This window comes from Saccostrea echinata, unplaced genomic scaffold (genome assembly GCF_033153115.1).
Source record: "Saccostrea echinata isolate AGI-Se365-2 ecotype Australia unplaced genomic scaffold, CSIRO_AGI_Sech_v1 ptg000009l, whole genome shotgun sequence".
In the NCBI taxonomy this organism is placed as follows: Eukaryota; Metazoa; Mollusca; class Bivalvia; order Ostreida; family Ostreidae; genus Saccostrea; species Saccostrea echinata.
The window spans coordinates 32616646-32643848 of NW_026889758.1; the positions used below are offsets into that span (position 1 = coordinate 32616646).

At 34.1% G+C, this 27203-nt stretch overlaps 1 protein-coding gene across 1 annotated transcript; it reads left to right on the plus strand.

Annotated features, from left to right (window-relative positions):
- Positions 1 to 25098, plus strand: LOC133183598 (protein phosphatase 1 regulatory subunit 27-like). Its single transcript, XM_061318534.1, has 3 exons — positions 1 to 339; positions 21758 to 21908; positions 24758 to 25098. The coding sequence occupies exons 1-3, from the start codon at positions 162 to 164 to the stop codon at positions 24945 to 24947; spliced, it is 519 nt and encodes a 172-aa protein (XP_061174518.1). The 5' UTR covers positions 1 to 161; the 3' UTR covers positions 24948 to 25098.
- The last annotated feature ends 2105 nt before the right edge of the window (positions 25099 to 27203 follow it).

Below are 27203 nucleotides of genomic sequence, written 5' to 3' on the forward strand. Positions count from 1 at the left end.
GTACGGTTGCTCCTGATTCCCTTCTGATTGTGTTTCTACAACTTTGTAACAACCTCATTTCTTCATATCTCACCGATTTTCATCTTTAATCAATGCAAGACTTTACTGGATGCAAGCCTCGAGGGTTCCATATGGTTTGGGGAACATAAACAAAACAGAAAATGAGTCGTCGTGCTAGTTTGTTCGCCAAGCAAAATCCAGAAAAAGCAAGACCAAAAGTTCGATTTCCGGACGAACTAGTGTTTTTGGACAATATCAAAGAGAACGACATCCCAGCTTTAAGTGGAATGTTACGGAGGGCCAGTCTTCAGGTGGACATCAGTGGTATTAACGATGCAGGTATATCTTGTAACTTTCCAGCCATTTTTTTCTAATTTACTTTTTGATTTACTTAATGATAATGAAGTTAGGATAAGATGTTTAGTTAAGCATGATTAATGTAATATAAACAATTGAAAACAACTGTAATGCATATAAAGATCCTCCACCATTACACACGATTTTTATTTACAAAATGTTTGTGTTTATTTTTAAAAAAAATGATCTTTCTCCTGGCAAAATGAGATAAAGGGATCTCTTGAGAATTCATCATTACGATTGAAAGAACAAAGTGGGGTTCTAATAATCATTCTATGCAAGTACACTCTGTGTTTCATGGTAGGGTTCTACATTATTTGTCTTGAAGGCTAAGTTTATACTCCACAATATATCAACCTACAATGAACGTAAACTACACCGTATTTTCAAACCAGATCGTCGATTCATCTTATCATTGAGTTCCCTTTTATAACTTCATTGGTTTCTCGAAGATCTAGGAGGAAAAAGAATAGTGCAGTTCCATTAAAAGAGTTCGTCATGTATTCATGGAAACTATAATAACATTTACTCTAAAACTTAAAATACTTAGAGTTCAAGGTCGCTCAAGAGGTTTAACTGCAAGCCATTAGTGCTGCTGCGAGCATCTGTTTTGTTTCTCCCTCAAGGTAATTGGCACATCAGTGCAAGTTCTATCAATTCTGGACATGATAAATATAAACCAAGTGTTCTATTGCAATAATAACTAGATTTCATTTTAAAATACTGGGATATAGATAAATTTAAGAACAGGAACAAATATATCCAGACACTCTCACATTTAGAGTACTTGCTCATACATGAGGGTCGCCCGCGTGGCGTTGCTCTAGAGTCGCGGAGTAAGGAGTAAATCCTTACGTCGCGGGTTCGAATCCCACTGTGGGACGTGGAGACAGGTCCTTTGGATGAGACCGTATAAACCGAGGTCGCAGTAGGTGCTGGCACAAAAAAAGATCCCTCGCTGCTCAATGGCCCTAAGTGCCGAGCATAGGTCAAAATTTGCAGCTCTCCACCGGCAAGCGGTGGCGTCTCCTTATGAGACGTTAAACAACAAACAAACAAACATACATACATGAGGCGTACATGTATATAGGAGGCACAAGGAGCCAGACGCGTCACGTAAAGGGTATAACGTCTTAAGTACCCTATCCACTGTACATATGGTAGAAAGTTCGACTGGTGAATGTAAAGAATTTCTTGTTTGTGCCCAGTGTTTCCTGTCTGTTGCTCTTATTCATGGGATAGAAAAGTCAAAGTTACGGTAAAGTCAAAACAAATCATAATAAGATAAAATTCACTTATTCTTTCTCCCCTTCACTTATAACGCCGTTAATAACTTTGAGTCTCAACATGATTGTAGCATATTTGTGATAAATGAAACTGCGTACCACACTTTTCACATACTAGTTTAAAAGTTTAACAATAACCAGGAAAAAATTTGAAAGTCAGCGAATTAGTAATTGATCTAAGAGTGTGATATATGTATCAAATATGTCTGCACCCCCCCCCCCCTCTCTCTCTGGAATTTCAGAGTTATTGATTTTCCTATGTAAAAATAACCAAATAATTACCTTACTCCTTAAAATCTTATTAAAATGGAAAAGAGAATCATATAAGTGAAGACGAGTTAGTAAGAAAAGTGCATACATACCCCAAGTGTGTTCTGGTAAATTAGGTTTGTAAAAAAAAAATTCTGGATCTGACGTACATTTGTTAGAGTTAATGTGGAGACCCAGACCCCACCCCCACTCCCGGAATAAAATCCTAGATCCGCGCCTGCAGACTTTCAATGGCTTTGAGTACTACAGTTGCAAAGCTTCTTCTGCTTGCATTATTCGGAAAATTTGAGATGATATTGTCTTTAAAATAAGAGGCCCATGCTCCAATAGACTCATCTGAGTCGTTCTAAAGAAAAGATTTTCCCTATTCTTTCTTGGCATGAAAATTTCTGACCCAATTTTTTTTTCTCCTTCTGTACACGCATTATTTATTATTTGCGCCGATTTAACTCACCCAATTATACCTCCCAGGGTCTATCTAAAAAAAAAAATTAAACTTAAATCCTTTGGCCAAGCTACTCTTGAATAGAAATTTTTAAATTTTCTATATTACTATTCTTATGTAATACTCTCGTTTCCTTGCTCTGGCTTAATCCAACCACCGTGCGTTTCGTGGGGTGGGGGTATGATCTGAACAAACTTGATTCAGCACTTCCTTTTGAATACTTTCATATTAATACACTAATCACAACCTTGGTGATACTGAGAAAAACATTCTCAAGATCCCCCCCCCCCCATTTTTTTATCATTTATATATGTTGATCACCAAATTGTGGTTTCATCCTACCCCCAGGGCCATGATGTGAACAAATCTGAATCTGGGCTACACGAGTGCAAATTGACTATTCATGTCCCGCTGTTTTTGAAAAGAGGCTTTAAAAAGATTTTTTCCTCATTAGATCCTCATGTAAACCTTTGATTTTTTTTATTGTGGCCACAGCCTGTCCCTGGGGGCCTTTGAACAAATTTGAATCTTTACTACCTTACGATGCTTGCTTATTATATGATTAATCATGGCTCTGTTGTTCAAGGAAGATTTTTAACGATCTTCCTTCCCTGTTTATTATTATGTACATTTGACCCCCTATTATTGCATCCTACCGTTGGGGGCTAAAATTATTTGAACAAATTTGAATCTATAGCTATACTGTGTCAAGAAGCTTTCTCTTACGTTTCACTCCTGTTGGCCCAGTGGTTCTTGAGAAGAGTTTTAAATGGTCCCATCATTTTTATCTAGACTACTCCTTTCGATCAGATAAGCTAACTTAAGTAACTGCGATGTCCTCGAATTTCATATTGCAGTAGAAGTGGAAGGTAATTAAAAATATGGGTATATTCGAAGGGCCAGATGCCTTAAAAATCTATGTATTTATTTGAATATAGTTTATTTACTAGCATACTGTAGAGTTTCACATGATGCGTTATATCATAACATACCGTTCAAGTTATTTAAATGAACTTACATATGTGGGTGCCATAGTTTATAAAATGGTTAACCTGAAAGATATTAATCTGACAATGTCAACGAACTAAACTGTCTGACCTTTCAAAGTGTCAAAATTTTATGTCGTAAAGCGCATGTCCTGTTTTTAACAGTGAAAAGGTGGGAGTGTTAATTGGCCCCCCAGCAAAGAGGCTGAAAGCCATAGAACAAGACTCCATCTGACTGCCGCCTAAGTATCTGGCAGTCTCCACATAGTTATTTGGCGGTCGCCAGATAATGTGGCGAACGGAAAATTAGTATCCATAAATTAACAATGAGACAAGAATTATGGATGTTGACACATCCTAATCTATATTTTGAATGGGTTTACTTACAAAGAAATTCTGCGTTTTCTGCTGATCATTACCTCTGTGTTATCAGTTTAAGAACGCTTATGCGATTTTCATATCAACAGAATCTTTGAATTTCCAACGCCAACACAACACCAATATAATTGATGCCAAGATCTTTTTTTTTAAACGAAACAGAAAAAAATTAGAGGAAAATGTATTTCTGTGATGCAACAACGCAAAAAGGTCAAACTTCGTAGCACTTCTCAATATTAGTTCACATCACGCACATGCATGGTGTAAGGATAACCTAAATCTTATCTGGCGGTCGCATTGCATTACCGAAAAAATTTTGAAAAGTGGTCGGTTATCATAACCGAAATTAATTTTTTTCATTTCCCTAGGAATATTAAATATTACTTCAAAATTCAAATTGAGTTGCCTGTTGAACCCTAAAAATGCAGCAACTGCATCCAGAAATACAGTTACTTTGTATCTGGAGCCGTGTCACGACAGCATTATAATCTCCTCTTGGCTACTGTAGACGTACGTTTTTCCGCGTGAGATTAATTTATGCTATGTATGAGGTCAAAATTTTGGCACCGTGTAATTCATGGACTGGAGGCATGGAGTGGGGTTATGGAGTGGAGTTTGGAGTCAAATTTTGGAGTCTTATATTTTTTTTTAAAACATGAATGGAAAAAGATGTTCAGGAAATTGCATTATTATGAAAGTCTTTAATTCTTTTTTGTACATTTGTTTGCTATTTCTTGTCTTGTACTAAACAGATTGACAATTCATAGGTACTATGACTTAATTAAAATTTGTAAGTTTCTGAAACTTAAGTAAGAAGTTCTTAAGTAAGTATTTGTAACTTTAGAAAATTACATCAGTATTGAATAGACAGACATGATACTGACAAGATAACCCCTGTTCTTTAAAAATATTTGGAAACTGTTGAATATAATTAATCAACAGATATAATCGGTCTTACTGATTGTTTTAATACAGTTTCATTTGACGTGTTAAGGAACCTGTCAAGAGCTACTAGGTTCTGTGTTTAAATATACAATTTATAAGTATCAGTATATACACTCACTTATTCATTACCTTCCATGTTAAATAAAAAAAAAGAAATTATAATCAGTTTTAAAATAAGTTTCACACTTTATACCACTATTATATGGTGTACTAAAAGGTTCACTCACTCCCTTACTTCAGCGACATAGCAATTATTATACTAATATCTCTCCCTTTTCCTTGGGTTGTCACTCCCTCACCCTCAAAAACAACAAATCAACTATGGGTCATATCACACTTCAAGTGAAAGCAATGTGTTAATTGTTTTTACTCCAGTTTATCTTTATTAAACATTGAATAAATTTTCAGTTTTCTAATTGATAGTGAAAACTATGTAAGACAACACTGGCTCATAGAAAAGCCAGAATCCTCACACCCAGTTTCAGAGATGCTGATTAAACTTTGAACGATTACCATTTAATTTTGGAGTATGTGATCTAGTGTTGAATTAACTTGAACAGCATGCATGCATTAAAATTATCGCATTCTTTAGGAGTTAATATAAATATTATCATCCCTTAACTAGCATCACAGTGCATTCCTTCCCATTAACTTCTTAATTGATAAAAATTGTGAGTCACCAATGTATTGTATTCATATTACAGTATCATAATATTATTTAATTATTTAAGTAAATGTATGAATAGAATAGAATTTATTACCAAAACAGGGCCCAATGGGCATAAACATATGTCAATTATTGATAATCTTTTTTTAAATTCACATTTTAAGATACAAAATTGATGGTTTCAAATCTACAGTAAATTATATAGAGAGAAAAATCATCAATCTTATTCTACAAACAACCTTGTAACAATATATTAACCTACATTGTTCAGCTGTATGGTCAAAAACCTATAAAAGTTTTAGCAGACATAACAAAGATGTGACAGAAAGCTAAAATTTAGTTCAAAGGGTTTTATCACCTTCGAATTATGTGTTGAAAGCTATGGTGATCATTATTCATGTTACAGTTAAATTTGATTAAAACATAGAATAAACTGTCACTGTTTTAGATAACACACTTTTTGACAATGAGAGTGAAATTAATACCCACGGTCTTATCTGAAAGAATTTGCGGGAATTTGATGCAGCCACTGTATGTTCCACATAATCTGTCAAGAGTTATTTATACAAGAGCATGCAGGCAGTATTAGTGTTAGGCAATTATAACAGACCCATTTATTCACATCAGTATGCTATTCATTAAACTTAAGTACAATAATTATGGGTAATTCATTTTCGAGGAAAAAGATTTAACTTCAAGAGTTGGAACAGAACATTGATCTGTCTAAATAAAATTTAACATAAATATAATATCAATCCTGAGATTTAGGTAATAGATAATGTGATCTGCGACTGACTTGTTCTAACAATCAATATCTTAAATGAATATTTGTTATTATCTCAAATCCTAGAACATAAGCTTTCAAATATTACTGATATAATGTCTTTCATAAGTATAAATTTGGTTGTGAAAAAAGCTCTAATTAATATTACTAAGAAATTTGATTAATGATTATTATGAAAAATCGTCAAAATTGATATTTTTTAATAATTCAAATAAACATTTAAAAAAGCATAGCACTTGTCTACTTCATTATATTTTTATGCCCCGCCATGAATATGGCTGGGGCATATTGAGTTTGTCATGTCTGTCTTCCGTCCTTCTTTCCTTCTGTCAAGCTTTGCATTTAGCTCAGAACAAAGCTCAGTTTCAAAGATATTTTTCAAGATAATTTTTATAAAGCTTCATATGTTGATAGGTATTGGTGAGAGCTTTTCAATTCTGTAAACATTTTTTGACTTTGACCTTTCCTTTGACCTTGACCTACTTTTCTTAAATTAGTGTTTAGCACAGTTTTAAGGAAATCATTCAGGATAGTGTAATCAAACTTCATACGCTGATACATACTGATGTTAACATTTTTTTTACCTTGACCTTTCTTTTGACCTTGACCTCACTTTTCTTATAAATAATGTTCAGCTCAATTCTAAATAAAGAATTCAAGATATTTTCATCAAACTTCATATGCTAATACATACTGATGAGAGCTATCAACTGCATCAACATTTTTTTCACCTTGACCTCACTTTTCTTAAATCAGTGTTTACCTCAGTTTTAAATAAACCATTCAAGATATGTTTATCAAAATTAATATGCTGATACTTATTAGTGAGGGATATTCAACTGTATGAAATCTTTTAACCTTAGGCTTTCCTGTGATCTTGACCTCAATTTTCTTTAATTTGCATTTTGCTTAGTTTAAAAAAAACATTTTTATGTAAGCTTATGCACTTATACATAATTTGGTGAAAATTTATCATCTATATCCAATTTTTTTAGATTTCAATTTCAATTTTAAAGAAACTATTCAAGACATTCACTTCAAACTTCATACACTAATACAAATTTTCATGTTGCATTACTAATATACACTGGACGGGGCATTCATGTCCTATGAAAATATTTCTAGTTTTAAATTACAGAAATATAAACTAAAATGTCCATCTACACTTTTCCAAGGAACACACGCATCACTCTTAATAGCAACATGGGAATATAATAAAACTAAAGAGTTGTCACCTGAAGAATTTTGTATCTTTATTCTATACATCAGTAAGACAAATTAAATCTGATATTTATACCAAGATTGATCAATGTAAAGCTCACATTCAGTAACTCTTATTTTGGTGGTATTGCAAGAAAGAATATATTTGCTTAAACAATCGGAAAACTTCAGGCCAAAGGAGCAGAAAAATATCTTAAAATGGATTACGGAGTATCAAACAGGCATAAATGACACCATCTAAAAAAAGTAGCAAGAAACATTATTTGTCTGTTTTTGAGCAGATTTTAAGGTGATTCAACAAGATACAACTGCACTCGTAACGTAATTTTAGTAACAGTAGTTATGTTAAACGTTGCAATAGCTGGTGCTTTATAGCAACATGGGAATATAATAAGACTAGAAACTTGTCACCTGAAGAATTTTGTTCTAAATAGCAAAAATCAAATAAAAAAAATCAGACTCCAAAATTTGACTCCAAACTCCACTCCATAACTCCACACCATGCCTCCAGTCCATGAATTACACGGTGCCCAAAATTTTTCACAGCGTATTTAAAGCTAGTGTATTTACATTGTAAAACATACATGAACAATGACAATCAAAGAAATCCTTGTAATTTTCTACATGCAGATTGGACAGAAATTGAGATTCCGCGGAATTATGACCCTTTGGAAAAAAGCAAGTTTACAGATTATATAAGTACATTGCAGAAACTGATAAATATAGATTCAATAACTAGTGCGAGTTGGTAACCTGTTTTTCTTTATTTTTTTTTTTTATTTTCAAGAGACATAGGGCTTGCCGAGTGTCTATTGAAAATTGAAAAAAAAAATAAGGAACATGAGTTTGAAAAAAAGGTTACTAATGTAATTATGGGACCTGTTTCTACCATTATGTATGCTTTAGTGAAACAAATAAAAAAAAGAAGTTGTCTATCCGTCAGTATATACGTCCCTGGCAATATAACTCATGATCTGTCAAAATGAAATAAATGAAGAATAAACAAGAGGCCCATGGGCCACATCGCTCACCTGAGCATATTGGCTAGGAAAAAGCACAAATCACTTCAGTATTGAAAAAGTTTAAAGGGGGGCTTGGATTATAAACTACCTGAGGATGCTTCCATATCAATATAACAAATGGCTTTGCTGTTCTTGAGCAGCAGATTTTTAAAGATTTTTTTCCTATATATTCCCTTGTTAAAATTTTGATCCCCCATTGTGGACCCTCCCCCCCCCCCCCCACATTTGAACAAACTTGAATCTACTCTACCTGAGGATGCTTCCTTATCAATATGACTAAACATGGCTTTTCAGTTGATGAAAAGATTTTTTCCTATATATTCCTATGTAAAAATTTGATCCCACATTGTGGCCCCACCCTACCCCACATCAATATGACTAATTGTGACATTGCTGTTCTTGAGAAGAAGATTTTTCAAGTTTTTTTTTCTGTATATTCCTATGTAAAACTTTGATCGCCCATTGTGGTCCCACCCTACCCCTGGGGGTCATGATTTGTACAAACTTTAATCTACACTACCTGAGAATGATTCCATATCAATATGACTAATTGTGGCTTTGTTGTTCTTGAGAGAAAGATTTTTAAAGATTTTTTTTCTATAAATTCCTATGTAAAATTTTGATCCCCCATTGTGCCCCCCCCCGCCCCCCCCCCCCGCTTAGGGGTCATGATTTTGTACAAACTTGAATCTACACTACCTGAGGATGCTTCCATATAAATTATGACTAATTGTGGCTTTGTTGTTTTTGAGAAAAACAATTTCAAGATTTTTCCTACATATTTCTATGTAAAACTATGATCCCCCATTGTGGCCCCATCCTACCCCCAGGGGTCATGATTTGAACAAACTTGAATCTGCACTACCTGAGGATGATTCCATATCAATATGACTAATTGTGGCTTAGTTGTTCTTGAGAAGAAGATTTTTAAAGATATTGTTCTATATATTCCTATGTAAAACTTTGATTCCTCATTGTGGCCCCACCCTACCCCCAGGGGTCATGATTTGAACAAACTTGAATCTGCACTACCTGAGGATGATTCCATATCAATATGACTAATTGTGGCTTTGTTGTTCTTGAGAAAAAGATTTTTAAAGATTTTTTTCTATACATTCCTATGTAAAACTTTGATCCTCCCTTGTGGCCCCACCCTACCCCTGGGAGTCATGATTTGAACAAACTTGAATCTACACTACCTGAGGATGATTCCATATCAATATGACTAATTGTGGCTCAGTTGTTCTTGAGGAGAAGATTTTTAAAGATTCATTCCTATATATTCCTATGTAAAACTTTGATCCCCCATTGTGGCCCCATCCTACCCCAGGGGGTCATGATTTGAATAAACTTGAATCTACACTATGTAATGAAGGTCTCACATAAGTTTCAACTTTTACAACCCAGTGGTTCTTGAGAAGAAGATTTTTAAAAGATACCACCAAATTTTCACTAATTCTTAATTATCTCCCCTTGAAAGAGGGTGTGGCCCTTCATTTGAACAAACTTGAATCCCCTTTACCCAAGGATGCTTTGTGACAAGTTTGGTTGAAATTGGCCCAGTGGTTCTGGAGAAGAAGTCGAAAATGTGAAAAGTTTACAGACGGACGGACAGACAGACAGACGGACGACGGACAAAAAGTGATCAGAAAAGCTCACTTGAGCCTTCGGCTCAGGTGAGCTAAAAATTCCGGTAAAATACCGTTTCATTTAATACCGGTACTAATAACGGTACTTCTTAATCTTTAAAACATTTTAATACATTCAATTTGATTTAAAAAAAAAAAAACATTCCAAACTACTTGCTTAAATTGAATTCTCTGCTCACTGAAAGGGTAAGCTAACTACATGTAACGAAATGGATTCTTAGAACGATACTTACTTTCGACTGACGATATTCGAGGTAAATCAATACGTATATATTTTTTTTAAAAAATCAAAATACATTCACATGAATCTTATTTTAATTTTACAAATAAAAACTGATAATAAATGTAAATTAAATAGGCAAAATGTCGCAAAAAATGTGATCTATCCATTATCTAATGTTTCGTCATTTAGTGCGACCAAACAAACGGGGTCCTGGCAAACGGGTGAAGCAGTCAGCCGATTTGTGCAAATTAATTTGTTTGGGATTCGATTGATTTGTTTTGTTGATCATTATTAAAAGGTTGAAATGAAATGTTTGTAATTTGAATATTAGGAATATCTATTTTTATATCTTAAAAGCATGGAACAAAGTTTATAAGCTCATTTTAGATTATATCATTGAAAGGTTAGTGAATGGTAAAAGCACATTTGTTATAAAATTAACCCTCATTCTTATTCATCAATGCATAGTACCGTATCGTTAAAAATACCGTATCGTTTTTAAAATACCGGTATGGTATCGTACCGTTTCATCCTTAACAGTATCCAACCCTATTTGAACAAACTTGAATCTACACTACCTGAGGATGCTTTCATATCGATATGATAAAACATGCTTTGCTGTTCCTGAGAAGAAGATTTTTCAAGTTTTCCCCCTATATATTCCTATGTAAAACTATGATCACCCATTGTGGCCCCACCCTACATCCAGGGGTCATGATTTGAACAAACTTGAATCTACACTATCTGAGGATGCTTCCATATCAATATGACAAAACATGACTTTACTGTTCTTGAGAAGAAGATTTTTAAAGTTTTTTCCTATATATTCCTATGTAAAACTTTTATTCCCCATTGTGGCCCCACCCTAACCCTGGGGGGTCATGATTCGAACAAAGTTAAATCTACACTATCTGAGAATGCTTCCATATCAATATGGCTTAACAAGGCTTTGCTGTTCTTAAGAAGAAGATTTTTAAAGATTTTTTTCCCTATATATTCCTATGTAAAACTTTGATTCCCCATTGTGGCCCCACCCTACCCCTGGGGGTAATGATTTGTAAAAACTTTAATCTACACTACTTGAGGATGATTCCTTATCAATATAACTAATTGTGACTTTGTTGTTCTTGAGAAAAAGATTTTTAAAGATTTTTTTCTATAAATTCCTATGTAAAATTTTGATCCCCCATTGTGCCCCCCCCCCGGGTTATGATTTGTACAAACTTGAATCTACACTGCCTGAAGATGATTCCATATCAATATGACTAATTGTGGCTTTGTTGTTTTTGAGAAAAACAATTTCAAGATTTTTCCTATATATTTCTATGTAAAACTTTGATCCCCCATTGTGGCCCCACCCTACCCCCGGGGGTCATGATTTGAACAAATTTGAATCTGCACTACCTGAGGATGATTCCATATCAATATGACTAATTGTGGCTTAGTTGTTCTTGAGGAGAAGATTTTTAAAGATTTTTTTTCTATATGTTCCTATGTAAAACTTCAATTCCCCATTGTGACCCCAACCTACCCCAGGGGGTCATGATGTGAACAAACTTGAATCTGCACTACCTGAGGATAATTCCATATCAATATGACTAATTGTGGCTTTGTTGTTCTAGAGAAGAAGATTTTTAAATATTTTTTTCTATATATTCCTATGTAAAACTTTGATCCCCCATTGTGGCCACACCCTACCCCTGGGGGTCATGATTTGAACAAACTTAGATCTACACTACCTGAGGATGATTCCATATCAATATGACTAATCGAGGCCTAGTTGTTCTTGAGGAGAAGATTTTTAAAGATTTATTCCTATATATTCCTATGTAAAACTTTGATCCCCCATTGTGGCCCCACTCTACCCCAGGGGGTCATGATTTGAACAAACTTAAATCTACACTATGTAATGAAGGTCTCACATAAGTTTCAACTTTTACAGCCCAGTGGTTCTTGAGAAGAAGATTTTTAAAAGATACCACCAAATTTTCACTAATTCTTAATTATCTCCCCTTGAAAGAGGTTGTGACCCTTCATTTGAAAAAAACTTGAATCCCCTTTACCCAAGGATGCTTTGTGGCAAGTTTGGTTGAAATTGGCCCAGTGGGTCTGGAGAAGAAGTCGAAAATGTGAAAAGTTTACAGACGGACGGACAGACAGACAGACGGACGACGGACAAAAAGTGATCAGAAAAGCTCACTTGAGCCTTCGGCTCAGGTGAGCTAAAAAAAAAATTACATATGTTTGTGAAACACTGATGCCCCCGTATGGCAGATTATGGTGAAGTTTAAAGTTTTTAAATGCAAGTCAAACTCCTAGGTCAAGCGATCTAAGTTGTTGGTACCCAAAGAAAGGTCTTTTCACATGAAATACACTTGTGAAATATGAAAGTCCCAACACCAACCGTTCAATAGTTACGGCCAAGGTCAAAGTTTTTCAAAAGTAGGTAAAACTTCAAGGTCAAAATTGTTCGTACCCAAGGGAAGGCCTTGTCACAAGAAATTATCGTGTGGAGTATGAAAGCCCTAGCTCTAACCAGTCAAAAGTTATGGCCAAGGTTAAAATTTTTCAAAAGTAAGTCAAATTCCAAGGTTAAGATCAAAATTGTTGTTATCCAAGGGAAGGTCTTGTCACAAGAAATACACATGTGAAGAATGTAAGCCCTAGCACCAACCATTTGAAAGTTTTGGCCAAGGTAAAAGTTTTTCAAAACTATGTCAAAGTAAAGGGTCAAAATTGTTGTTATCCAAGGGAAGGTCTTGTCACAAGAAATACACATGTGAAATATGAAAACCTATCACTAACTATTCAAAAGTTATGGCCAAGGTTAAACTTTATCAAAAGCAAGTCAAAAAATTTTGTCAGACTCCAAGGTCAAGAGGTCGTAAATATTGATATCCAAAGAAAGGTCTTGTCACAAGAAGTACACATTTGAAATATGAAGGCATAGGTCCAACCAATTAAAAGATATGGGCAATGTTTAAGTTTTTGTTGACAAACAGATAAACAGACAGGCGGACGGATAGAGCAAACACTATATTCCCGAGGCATAAAAAAATAATTATATGTTTACATACACTGTGCCATCATTAAATGTCATGATGGACATGAATTTTAAGAATTTTAACATCATGTAACCTGAAACTGTAAGTTAGATCCAGCATCAGAAGCAAACCTCCAGTGTGCATAACAAGATGTATCATCCATGTAAAGTGATCTCCATATGGCACTACTTTGTAAATTAACTAATAAAGTTTTCGGTATTGATATTAAAATATTTCTTCTAGTGATAAAAGAATCGGAAACTGCGGATATTTCAATTGTATGCACCAAACAATTCGCAGGCAACCGCCAGAAACATACAAGTCATGTATCTGAATATAGTACTCGGAGGGTAGCTAAATCACGTATTGACTGAACCCCCCCCCCCCCAGCGATCTGATTCAACGATTAAATAACACACACTCATTTAGCAAAGCTTTAAATCTTTCTTCAGGTTGATTGTTTACATTTGTTGAAGTCCTTCAGCTGCCCTTGCTGAATGAGTTTAAATCGCAGTGCGGGTAAACGAAATTAACATCATGTAAGCCAGCACCAGATATGTAAAAGAAAGTAAAAGCTTTAACAAAACATTTATTAACTGGGTTCTTGGGCAAAATGAGTTTTGCCGACCCCTCGAACCAGACTGTTTGCCTGACGGCCTCAAAGGTCCGACAAAACGCACATTGCCCTCAAAACCAGTCAATAAACGCATAAGGTGCACACAACTTGGTATGATTTCTACAATTTTGGATCCAAGCAAATCTAATTAAATCATGTGTATTAAAATGTATTTTTCGAGTTTGGTATTAAAATAGGGAAGTTTGTTCTAGAATAGATTTACTAATTGCAGCAAGAGTTGTGAGAAAACACTGACCATAAATTTTGCTCGTTAATTTAAGGTTTCCTCTTCAAGCTAACTCGGGTTCTTTTTTAGATCAGAATATTAATATAAGGAGCCCCGTATATAAGAAAAATCATTACGTAGCTTGAGTTATTAAACCAGCAAGTACTGAACTAAATCTCATAAATGATTTTAAAAAACGACTGTGTGAAGTCTTGGTCTCCAAAGAAGAACAAACAGAGGGCCGACTTCATTTGTTACAGATCGGCGTACGCCGAATTGCGCCGGTCATATGATCGGCGTAAAACGGCTAACTGGCAAATGAAGTAAACCGGCGAAAACAAAAAATAATTATACTATATAACAATCAATTAATTAAGATCTATCACTTTTTACGTTATGTCTTAGCGAAGAAAAGGTTGGATAATTAGAAATTCAATTTTTAAAAAAGTCATGGAATTGATGAAAAAAATTATTTGTAGAAAATAAGAACGGATTTTAAATACATGAATGGAGATTTGTTCAAGAAAAGTAAACAATTAAAGAATATGCCGAATTGGTAAAAAGTATCCTCATTTTATAAGTTGTTTTATCTTCCCGCCATATTTCTAAGACCGGCGAATTGCTCGCCGGTCATTTCAGACCGGCGAGATCGGCGTACGCCGGTGAACCTTCCCCGGTCAAATGAAGCAACAAGCCGGGTTACCAAAGGTCAAGCGGCGCATTCGGCGTACGCCGGTTTGACAAATGAAGTCCCACCAGAGAGATCGAACGCTGTATCATAACCATTGGTCAAATAGTCAAGCTACAGAAATTGCAAAAATATTTGTAACTGGGATTCATATGCGTGTTTCAGTATTCATACAAAATTGTATTATTTAAGAAATATGTCCCCCTTTTAGATAAAATTTGAAAGTAGCAGTTTTCTGGATTCGCGTCATTAAGGAATATGTTTTCGAAAACTGCGACCCCATCATCGCCAAAAAACAAAAAAACAAAACAAAAAAAAAAAAACAAAAAAAAAAACAAAAAAAAAAAAAAAAATTCAAATATTAATGTCGACTGAATTTACTTGTCTGCATCATAACTCTTAAAATTAGTGACGTCTTTAATTAATAACACTTTAATTATATATAGATTATAAAGACAACTGGAACGTGTGATTAAAAAGAACTTTAATTTGCAACCTCTGCAACCTTATAATCATCCAAAAGAATTCCAAATTCATAATGCTAATAATGCTTGTCTGCATCGGAAGTCTTTATACTGACGTCTTTAAATACTAAACCTTAATTAAGTAAATAATATAACTCCTACTGGATCTTGAGTGTTAATTTTTAATTTTTAACATTCTCTATAACATTCAGATCTTTAATCGTAATGTGTAAATACGTCTAGATAGCGACAACAAGACCTGGTGATCGAGACATTTTGCTCATATTGTATGTGTACATCAAGTTATTGAAAAATCCTTGATGATTTGTCATAGTCCGTGACTTAGCGTAAATTACGTCTACGATAAAGAAAAAAAAACTTGGCAAATTCTTTTTATATTCTTGGGTCAAAATTATGATGAATGACTTGTGATAATTATGAAATTTAAGACCTCACATCTATCTCATGGGGAAAAAAACGAAATAAAACCATGAAAATAAATACTTTTTAGCAACGAAAACGTGTATTTACATTTGATTAAAAGACAAACATGGACAGAAAGGCAATTTAAAGGAAAGTGGGTGTTTGTAGAATTTAAAGCAGAGTTTCTGAAATACGAGAGCAGGTTATTTCATAAAATTTCCACCGTTCGTCAGAAGAATGTCACGTCATTTGGTAGTCTTCTTTAATCACATTGCCAAAAATACACAAAACTAGATCATATTACTTTAAAATACTCTAAAGCATGTGTTCATCCAAATTCATAGCGATCATATAGGGGTCAATTAAGTTTGTAAACTTTGGTTAAAAGATAATGATTTTCCAATTAGGGTAAGGGTTGTTTGAAAACACACACACACACACACACACACAAGAAGTATAAAAGAATTTCTACCTTTTCAAAGAGGATACTTAACAAAAACAAGGAGAACAAGATGTGTTTGTGAACACTGATGCCCACGTATGGCAGCTTATGGCGAAGTTTAAAGTTTATCAAATGCAAATTAAACTCCAAGGTCAAAAGATAAAAATGTTGTTACAGTGCGGGGAACTAATTTTGTTACATAAACCAGCATCAGCATAAGCATTAGTAGCATCAGGATAGAGCTAGCATCAGCATTTAAAAAACAGCATTACCAGGATCAGCATCAGCAAGCAAAGGATAAAACCAGCATTGACCTACATAAAATCAGTATTATCCTACTAGCATCAGAAAATCAATGAGTTTTAATTCAGTAAAAAATTAAAAAAGAAAGAAAGAATATTGGTTAAAGTATTCACATTATTGATACATAGTGAGATATTATGATCAAATAATTGTAAAAGGCCCTTTTATTGCTTTAAACGGCAATGCTGAAATTCATTATCTACTTCTGGTAGCATGATGCTACTTCCGGTAGCATTGACCTAATTATAAAACAGCATCAGGATAAGGATAACTAGCATTAAATCAGCAAGCAAAGGAAGCATTCAAATCAGCATCGATGCTGTAACAAAATTAGTTTCCTGCACTGTACCCAAAGAAAAGTCTTGTCTCAGGAAATATAACTGTGAAATATGAAAGCCCTAGCACCAAACATTGAAAAGTTATGGCGAAGGTAAAAGTTTTTTAAAAGTCAGATGTCAAGATCAAAATTAATGGTGCCAAAGGGAAGGTCTTATCACGAGAAATACACTTGTGAAATATGAAAGTCCCATCACCAACCATTCAAAAGTTATGGACAAGGTTAACGTTTTCAAAAGTAGGTCAAACTCCAAAGTCAAGGTCATAATTGTTGATCTCCAATGGGAGGTCTTGTCGCAAGGAATACACCTGTGAAATTTGTTTTGTTTGTTTATTATTGTTTAACGTCCCTCTCGAAAAATTTTCACTTATATGGAGACGCCACCACTTGCAGGTGGAGAGCTGCAAATTTTGACCTATACTTGACACTCAGGGCCATTTAGCAGTGAAGGATCTTTTTCGTGACAGCACCTACTGCGACACAGGACCTCGGTTTAAACGGTCTCATCCGAAGGACCAGTCTCCACGTCCCACAGTGGGATTCGAACCCGTAAGGATCAACTCCTTACTCCGCGACTCTAGAGCAAACGCTCTAACCACTGCGCCACGCGGGCGACCCTGTGAAGTATGAAAGACTTATCATCAGCCATTCTAAAGTTATGGACAAGGTCAAAGTTTTATAAAGTGGGTCAAACTCCGAGGTCAAAATAGTTCATATCCAGTGGAAGGTCTTCTCACAAGGAGTACACCCGTGAAGTATGAAAAAAACCAACTATTCAGAAGTTATGGCCAGATTAAAGTTTGACAAAATTTTGCAAAAGTGGGTCAAACTCCAGGGTCAGGAGGTCAAATATGTTGGTACCCAAAGAAAGGTCACAACTTTTGAGCAGTTGGTGCTAGGGCTTTTATATTTTGCATGTGTATTTCTTATGACAAGGTCTTCCCCTGCGTACCATTAATTTTGAGCCTTTGACCTTGGAGTTTGACCCACCTTTAGAAAACTTTAACCTTGACCATAACTTTTGAGGCTTTCATATTTACCAGTTATATCTATTTACACAAGTCCTTTCTTTGGGTAACACCATTTTTGATCTATTGACCTTGGAGTTTAAGTTGCATTTGAAAAACTTTTACCTTCGCCTTAAGCTGCAATACTGGGGCATCAGTGTTTCACAAACACAGCTTGTTTTCATTAGGTTTTTTTTATATTTTAATTACCTGTGGTGCGATGAAACTAAAAATATATATAAAAAAAGTCTCAAATCCTTTCAAAAACACCACTCCCTCTGAAGTTTGGTTTGATTTCGATACAACATGATACACGTTTGGAAAACATAATAGACAATACTGTAAATGTAAAACATTTCAATAAATTAAAAAATGCAACTTTTCTCTTCCACCATTATAAACCAGTAAAGATAGTGTCTTGTCAGAGACTTTTGGTTAAGGATATCCGATCCTCAGCCAGGAAGGATAACTCTTAAATTTATTATTTTATTTAAAAAGTCTCAAAATGAAGCTTGAAATTGAGATCTTTGCATGCAACAATTTTCATTTTATGCATCTTAATATGATTCAAGGTTCTTTGAAGTCTTAGAAACGATCTTGTAAAAAGTTGACATTTGTACCCCATAAAAGAAAAAAAAAAATGAAATCAATTTTAGAGAAATCGGATTTCCTTTAGTTAACCATTAGATACCACTGCTTATTAGCATGGTATGAAATTAGATGTGATATGTGATGAATAGCAATGATAGCACAACCTTTTTACACTATGCATTTTATGACAATTGAAGTAAAAAAGAAGAACTAAAATACTGTATAAGCATACAAAAGATGCAATTTTCTCCAAATGCCTGGATACCTATATTTTTCTATCCTAAATTATATTTGTTGATCAATTTTCAATTAGAAAAATGCATAGCTGGTGTTTTTATTTGCATTTCCTGAAAATATATTTGAGATTTGATAATTTTCCCTGTATTAATATGATTAACTATAATTATGAACTTTGAAGAAATTCCATGGGTAATTTCACGTTACTATGTGAAATTAGAGACATTTTTGTGAGCATTTTCAATTACTTAAAAACTGATTTTCAGAACCTGAGGATCGGACTACCTTAAGGTAATAACTTTGTAATCTCAAACAGTCCATACTTGTTCGTGAACCACGCTAACCATCCACCTGTTCTGATTGCACGTGGGTAACAATATATCATCAAAATACCATTTCTTGCATATATTTGAATTTAAACATTAATTTTAGCAAAGTAAAGTTATTGAAAAAATTATTGATAAATGAATAACTGTGGGCTGGTAATTTACTGTTGCTTGTGTAGTACTTTCGAAATCCCTTTTTTTATTTAATCTTTTAATAATCACAGGTTTAACTTTGAAAAAAGCGGGGGTTGTAATGAGATTGAGATTTTATTCATGAAGTAAAATCCGACCATTGTTTACAAGCGCTTTTGAAATATATTCTGTGATTATAATTATCTTGTTATCACCTTCTAATAATGAAATTATTTATTGTCGTATATACAGTTTATTGATATTTCTTTTGTTTACGACAGAAGGATTATATAAGTACATATTTCAAATGATTCATTTATGAGAGATTAAATAGTTTTCCTTGAAAACCAATATATTTTTTTTTGGTCTTGAAACTGCAACAATTTTTCTTGACATTACAAGAAGATAAAAAAAATTGTAAAAAAAAAAATCTGATTCTACTCATAAGTACTCTAAGGTTGATATTAAAGGATGCTGGAGTTCTTTGTAGTCTTTGGATATCAGGTCTTCCAACATTCTGTTGGGGTTGCGATGAGCACTAATAGTGCTCCTTTATTACTGACCTGTTTTTATATTCTTATGAACCACAATTTATTCAAAAACTTCTACAAGGGAAGAGGAAAACGCTTGCTGTGGCCTTTAGCTCGACACTCAGATATATCGACATTTTATCAATTAACAATATTTACTTCGATTCCAATCTGATTAAAATCAGATCTTTGTTACGCTCCGAAATTCTGATGGTCGCTGTACAGCGACCATCAGAATTTCGGAGCGTACTAACAAAGATCAGTGGACCTTTTCACAAAAAATCTTACGACATAATTTTATCTTAAGTGAAAACTTATGATAAAAATCGTTTTCACAAAAATTCTTAAGAAAGTCGTAAGTGCAAAATCTGTCGTAACTTTACGAGAGCCCCAACCCTCTCTTAAGTATTTTAAAATCGATTTTATTGTAAAACTATAACCGCAAAAAACAAAATACACGATAATTAAACTTTTTAAAGCAACTTCCAATAATATTTTATATTTTTTTCACAATCATTGTCGAAAAATTAAATGAAATACACTACAAAATATTTACGATGTAAGTTTCACTTAAGATTTTCGTATGACCTACTTTTACGTCAGACTTGTGATTGTGACGTCAGATTTTAAACTTCCTTGCTTCGCAAACGATTGCATTCGATATTTGTTGTCAATAATGTTTGTTATGCTGATATTTGTTGAAAACTAAGTTTTATTTTATTTTATTTTCACCCACTTATTTAAGGATTATAAAGCATATTGAAGTCGTTGCTAGGGATGAAGTCTGTCGTAAGTAAAATCTTAAGTTCAATCTGCTACGAATGCGTTCGTGAAACGCACTTAAGATTTGTCGTAAGAAATTCTTAAGTTAAAATCTTGCGCAAAAACTTAAGATTTTTTATGAAAAGGGCTACTGATTTTAATCAGATTGCTTCGATTCATATGTCATCTCGATATATCTTGGTGATCTCGAAATAAAAGAAACCATAGAGTCTGTCTCATTTCTTTTATATTTGGATGTTTTACGTACTAAAGACAATAAGGACCAACTTACAACTAAACTTGGTGATAAACGAGATGTCTTTTTTTTTTTTTAAATTTAATTAATTAATTTATTTTTATTTTTATTTTTTTATTTTTTATTTTTTTTTTGCGTGTCAAGAAATTTCTGGATTGGAATTTTTTCTAACTGGGGTGGACCAGAAAATCCTGAAAAAAAATCCTGGATTCGCGCCTGATTTAAAGCCCTTCTCCAGGATATGGTGGCGTCTGTATAGGAGTGAAAAATTCTCGACTGGGTCGTTTAATCAATTTGGCGACCATACAACAAACATCCAAAATGACGTCAAATATGACGACATAAGACAATGCTTACGTATGACATACAAAGGAGATTTTCGAATTTACTAAAGAAAAAACACATCCCTTCGTGCAAAATTCGTTATATTGTTTATAAACTTTTGGCAGTTTGCTGTATAATAATTTATATTATTGAAATTGTATGTTATTTTACAGGAAAAAACAGTATTTATCTTCAAGGTTAATGTATCTACAAGGTGAACGTTTTTTTACCTATGTAGATATATGAAATTTCTTTTTTTTTAAAATGGAAAATTAGATATACTCCACAAACTTGAAGAACTCTCGTTGTATGTGTAAATATCCATCTAAAGCTACATACTCGATCAGCGTCTTATTGTAAATTAATTGTCACCATAAAACTTTGTTTCTCAGTCTAACATGTACATGTGAGGAGAATGTGAGATTGGATAAAGCTCATTGAAGACTTTTAGGGTATTTCATATTCAGGGCAGTTTTATGCTCCAAGATAACCGGAGGAGGGGGGGGGGGTAGGCGGTATGTTTCTAACCTTTTCAAAAAATCTTTAAAGCAGGCCAATCCTCTTGACTAAAATACCACTGGCCCAAAACTGCATGATTTCCTTATGTCGACATTGAAAGAAATAACTTGGATTTAAATTGATACTATAAACAATACAACGACTGAATTACTTGAAATTTTGTTTCTTTGTCATTTTTCCCCAGACTCTCAAATTTTCCTGTATAATAAAGAACTTAGCCTATCGTTCCCCACATAAATCCTTACTTTTATCCTCTTGCATACATTAGCTATAATATTTGAATTTTGCCTTCCAAAGGTTTAACTCCCCTCCATCAAGCTGCTCTAGATGGAAACTTCATGGCTGTCAGACTACTGATAGAACACGGAGCCGACATTAACAAGCAGGATGCTGACTCCTGGACACCTCTCCACGCTGCATGCGCAGAGGGTCACTCTCATATCATACGGTATTGCAACTACTAACCATGAAGCTTTCAATTCAAAGTGTTCTTAATTTTTTCTTGTTCATTCAAGATTGAGGTGACAATGTATCCTGGGTTTAGTATAAAGCCATGGAGTCATTTATATATTATTGTTTCCACGAAGAAAAACAAGAGGCCAAAGGGCCTTAACGGTCACCTGAGTACAACAATTTAGAGGATCCATAAACTGAAAAAATGAAGCTTTGTTGCCCCCCCCCCCCCAAATAGTATGATTAGGATCAACAAACGTCTAGTATATATCTGTCCCCCATTTATCACTATTACCATGCAGACTATTAACAAAATATCAATTTTTTAACCCCATATTATAATTATGAGAATTATATTTTTTTTTTAACCCCATAATAATACTTCTCACATTGGCCTCTCTTGGCCGTTGAAGAACATTTAGAAAAGATAAGTTATTTTTGTCTCATTTTTATTCATCTATTATTTCCAAGTCTACCTGATCATTAAAATTACGAAAAGTACTTTTTGTGTTATACAATAAATGTTCTTGCATAATTTTTTTATTCTGTTAACCTTTCAAATGTATTATTTACAGTAATTAATTATCAAAGGTGAATGGCAAAGGGGAATAACTTCGCTCAGTAGAATACAAATTGATAGAGCCCTGACCAGGACCAGAACATTGACTAAATGGTCTCAAATATGCCCCGGAGGAGCACAGAAAATGCATTTTCACTACAGATTTAACACAGCTCTACCCTAACACCGGAACTCGTGACCCAGGGTCATGAAATTTAGAAATTTGGAAGAGATACCCTCATCATCATAACTATGCAATTTGTTGAAGATTTTGAAAGAATTAACACATTTTCACTATATTATCGACAGAGCCCCCCCCCCCCCTCGGAGAAACACCAGAACCCCTGGGATCATGTTTTAAAAACATTTGTAAAAGCACCCTTGCTCATCATAACTATACTTTCGTCTCCTTGCTTTATAACCAGGAGTAGAAAAAATACTTTGAAAGAAATTATGCATTTTCACTATATGATCAATAGAGCCCCTCCCCCCCATCCTTTCACCAGAACCCCTGGCCATGGGGTCATGAATTTCACAGTTTTGGAAGAGAAATTCTTGCTTATCATAATAATGCTCTTCCTTTGTTTAAATAATACCCAGGGGCCGAGAAGATTTTCAAAGAATTAATGCATTTTCACTATAGAATCAATAGAGCCCCGCCCTGACACCAGAACCCCTCACCCTGAGGCCATGAATTTCACAATTTTGGAAGAGGCACTTTTGCTCATTATAACTATGTACATAGTTTATTTAATACCCATGAGCAGAGAAGACTTTCAAGTCTCCCGCGTGGCGCAGTGGTTAGAGCGTTCGCTCCACCTGCAAGTGGTGGCGTCGCCATATGATGGAACAGTTTTTGAGAGGGACGTTAAACAATAAACAAAGAAATAATGCATTTTCACTATATCATCAATAGAGCCCCACCCTAACATCAGAACCCCTGACCCAAAGGCCATGTAATACACAATTTTGGAAGAGGCACTCTTGCTCATCATAACTATGTACCTAGTTTGTTTCATACCCAAGAGCAGAGAAGATTTTCAAGGAATTAATGCATTTTCACTGTATAATCAATAGAGGCCCGTCCTCACACCAGAACCCCTGACCCAGGGCCATGAAATTCACGATTTTGGAAGAGGCAGCCTTGTTCAACATAACTACATTGTATGTACTTAGTAAGTTTATTTAATACCCAGGAGCAGAGAAGATTTTCAAAGAAATAATGCACTTTCACTGTATGATCTATATAGCCCCACCCTAACACCAGAACTCCTGCCCCTGGGTCATGAATTTCACAATTTTGGTAGAGGACTCAATGCTTATTACAATCTTGCCAACAGTTTGACTCCTTGATGTCCAGGAGTAAAGAAGATTGTAAAGATTGCATTAATTCTGGTGGTTTTAGCCCCACTCCTCAGGTCCCAGGGGGACAAGGACCATGAAATTCACAATTTTTGTTCCTCTTCACCTATAGATGCTATGTGCCAAAATTGGTTGAAATTGGTTAAGCGGTTTCAGAGAAGAAGCTGAAAATGTTCAAATGTTAACGCATGACCTAAAAATTAAGAGGTTAGAGTATCTTTAACATATGGAGTATTCACCTACTAAGGTGTTGTTACAAGATTGAATTTTTCTCTTTAGGCGTTGAATGATAGCATTGAAAATCAGACTGTGCTTAGAATTAAAAGAAAATTGAAATTCAAAAAGAAAGTACATTTTTATGAGCATGATAATTTTTATGCCCTTAAAGTATCATGTATCCTGATATATACACAAACTTAATATTTCTTCTCCTAAACAGATTAGTAATGTGATGAAATTATGTAACTTACTTGGGTTTTTAAGAGCTTTATAGTTTTGAATGGATTTTTTCTAAGTGATTGCATATGCTACATATTTTTTATTCTTAAGTCAAAGTTCACAATACTAACTCTTTCCTTCATTTTGTTGGGAATTCTTTTGATTTTAGGTAAAAAAAAAATTTATCACTGCATACCTGGAAAAGTTTTGAATTTAAGTTTAGATTTGATGGCTTATTTGACATTTTATTTCATTGTACATCTATATGTAATACTGTATAAGCCTTCATTGATTAGTTTGGGTGGAAGCGTACATCTGTGCAAGTTGAGAGGAATTTATGTCTTGTTAGAGCGTGTACATTATCAAGGTTCTTAGAATCTTGTTAGTTTTTTATATACAAGATTACAAGCTTACATCATATTACCCTATATATTTCGCTGATAATACATGCATCAAAAAATCAGATCAAAATTTGCATTTTACAGATTGCTTCTACAGCACGGTGCGGACAGAAATATCTTAACGGAAGATAACGAGCGTCCCTTAGATTTGGTAGAACCTACAGATTTCGAAGCAGTGAGCGCCATATTGTCCCCCCTAGAGAATCAGGACCAACCCTGTGATGCAAACAGCGACGAGGAATCGGACGACGAAGAAAAGGGTCCTCAGCGTTAGACGATTTTTTCATGACTTTAGACTGTTTCATGTTACAATTATCATTTTTCTATCGTAGAAATACACTTTGCTGAACATTTCTTACAATGAAATAAAGAGAGCAGCTATTATATTATACAAAGTGTATTTATTAAAAGGTAAAGAAAAAGAACTCGTTCTGAAATTACTTGTAATGCATTATTGTCCTTTCATCACTGGTGTTACAATTATGTTATAAAACAAAAGGAAGTCAAAGAGGGAAAAAATTCAAGAATTAAAAAAAGAAGGTTTGCATTAGTCATTCTAGATAATAAAACGCAAAAATTAATAAATAAAAAGCGGAAAGGAGATCAAGACAAAAATTGACGTGCACTTTTTAAAAAAAAAATTTAACTTTGCAGAAACATCTATGTAGCTGTGGGTGTGAGTCACTTTCTTTTGTTTTTTGTTTTTGTCCTTAAATTTGACCTGTTTTTGAAAAACATTAACCTTGGCAATAACTTTTGAACGGTTGGTCTAGGAGCTTTCATTTATATCGTGCATTTCTTGTGACAAGATTTTTCTTGGGGTATCAAAATTTTTAACCTTATGACTTTGACCATGACGTTTTTTTTACCTACTAGGAAAAACATTACCATAACTTTTGAATGGTTGGTGCTAGGGCTTTCATATTTCACTTATGTATTTCTTGTGACAAGACCTTTATTTTGGTATCAAATATTTTTGATCTCATGACTTTGATCTTGGAGTATGACCTTCTTTTGAAAAAACTTTAACCTTGGTCATATTTTCTGAATGGTTGGTGATAGTGCTTTCCTATTTCACATGTGATTTCCTTGTGACAAGACTGTTCTTTGGATACAAACATGTTATAACTCTTGACCTACATTTAAAATCTTAAACCTTGCCCTTGAGCTGAATTACGGGTATAGCTGGGACGATACAACTTTTAGTACATCGGTACGTATTATGATATTTGAGCTACGATACGATATGTATCACGACATGGTGAATTGATTATAAAATCTTAATTTGTTTGCATTGAAATGACCAAAACATTTCTTCACAAATAAGAATACCGTGGTAGTTTATTCAAAGAAGTTGAATATCTTGTAAAACAAAATTGTTTTACACAAGTGATGTCAATTATTATGTAATGTAATTCATATTTATATTTAGCATATTTATTTTATATATTAAACCCAAAATGTTAAGTAAATAAAGAAAAGCATAAGTCAGAAAATTTTTTGCCGATATTTTGATATATTTTTTCATACGTATCAATATGCGTATCGTCCTCGCACAGAATCGATATCTCGATATATCGTCCCAGCCCTACATAAGGGGGCATCACTGTTTCTTAAACACGTCATGTTTATACATGTGGTTAATTCGTGACTCAACAACAGTTTGTGGCTAAGAATGTCATATTTAATATTTTAGGTGGATATGTTGGGTAATGTGTTGACCACTCAGGCTCCTTTAAGAAATTTCATGTCTATATTGTACTAAAACAGTTTACTTAGTATGTTTCCCTTTGGACAATTAATAGAAACGTCAAATTTTCATGTTTCTTACTTGTATTTATTTTCACAACAATTAGACTGTAAAAGGGGAAAATTGAGTGCGTAAAATTCATATAACATTTATTACATGTACTAGTATTCATATGAAGCAGCATTTATTCAAAAACTTCGTTTCTACATGAAAAGAAGAAGTCTCTTCCTGTGACCTTTATTTCGACATTTAGATATATCGATGAAGTTTTATCAATTAACAATATTTTTAAAGTTTCATTCATATGTTGATGCAATATATCCCATTGAACTCGAAATAAAAGACAACAGAGTGAAAAATCTGTTTTACACATTTGGATGTTTTACTATAGAAAGACATTAATGGTAAATTGACAAATAAACTTTATGCTGAACGTTATACTTCAACTTTTACCTTACTTTCTAGCAATATACCATTATCATCCTGAGTTTTTGTCTCCCAGTTCGTTCGCTACGCAAGAACATATTCTGCCTCCGGACAATTCTAAAATAAGGCAGGCTATTGACAAATAAGTTGATCGTACAATCCCGTTTAAAGTCAACATTTCGCTAATTCTATGGTCGATACAATGGGCTTTTTGCAAATAAAATCTGCCATTCACTCGAATATTGACTAAGTCTTTTTATACACAGTGAATTGCCTTTTTGTTCACCAAATCATGACAAAAAGCACACGGCGGGTGTGACCGGTCGACAGGGGATGCTTACTCTTCCATAGCAC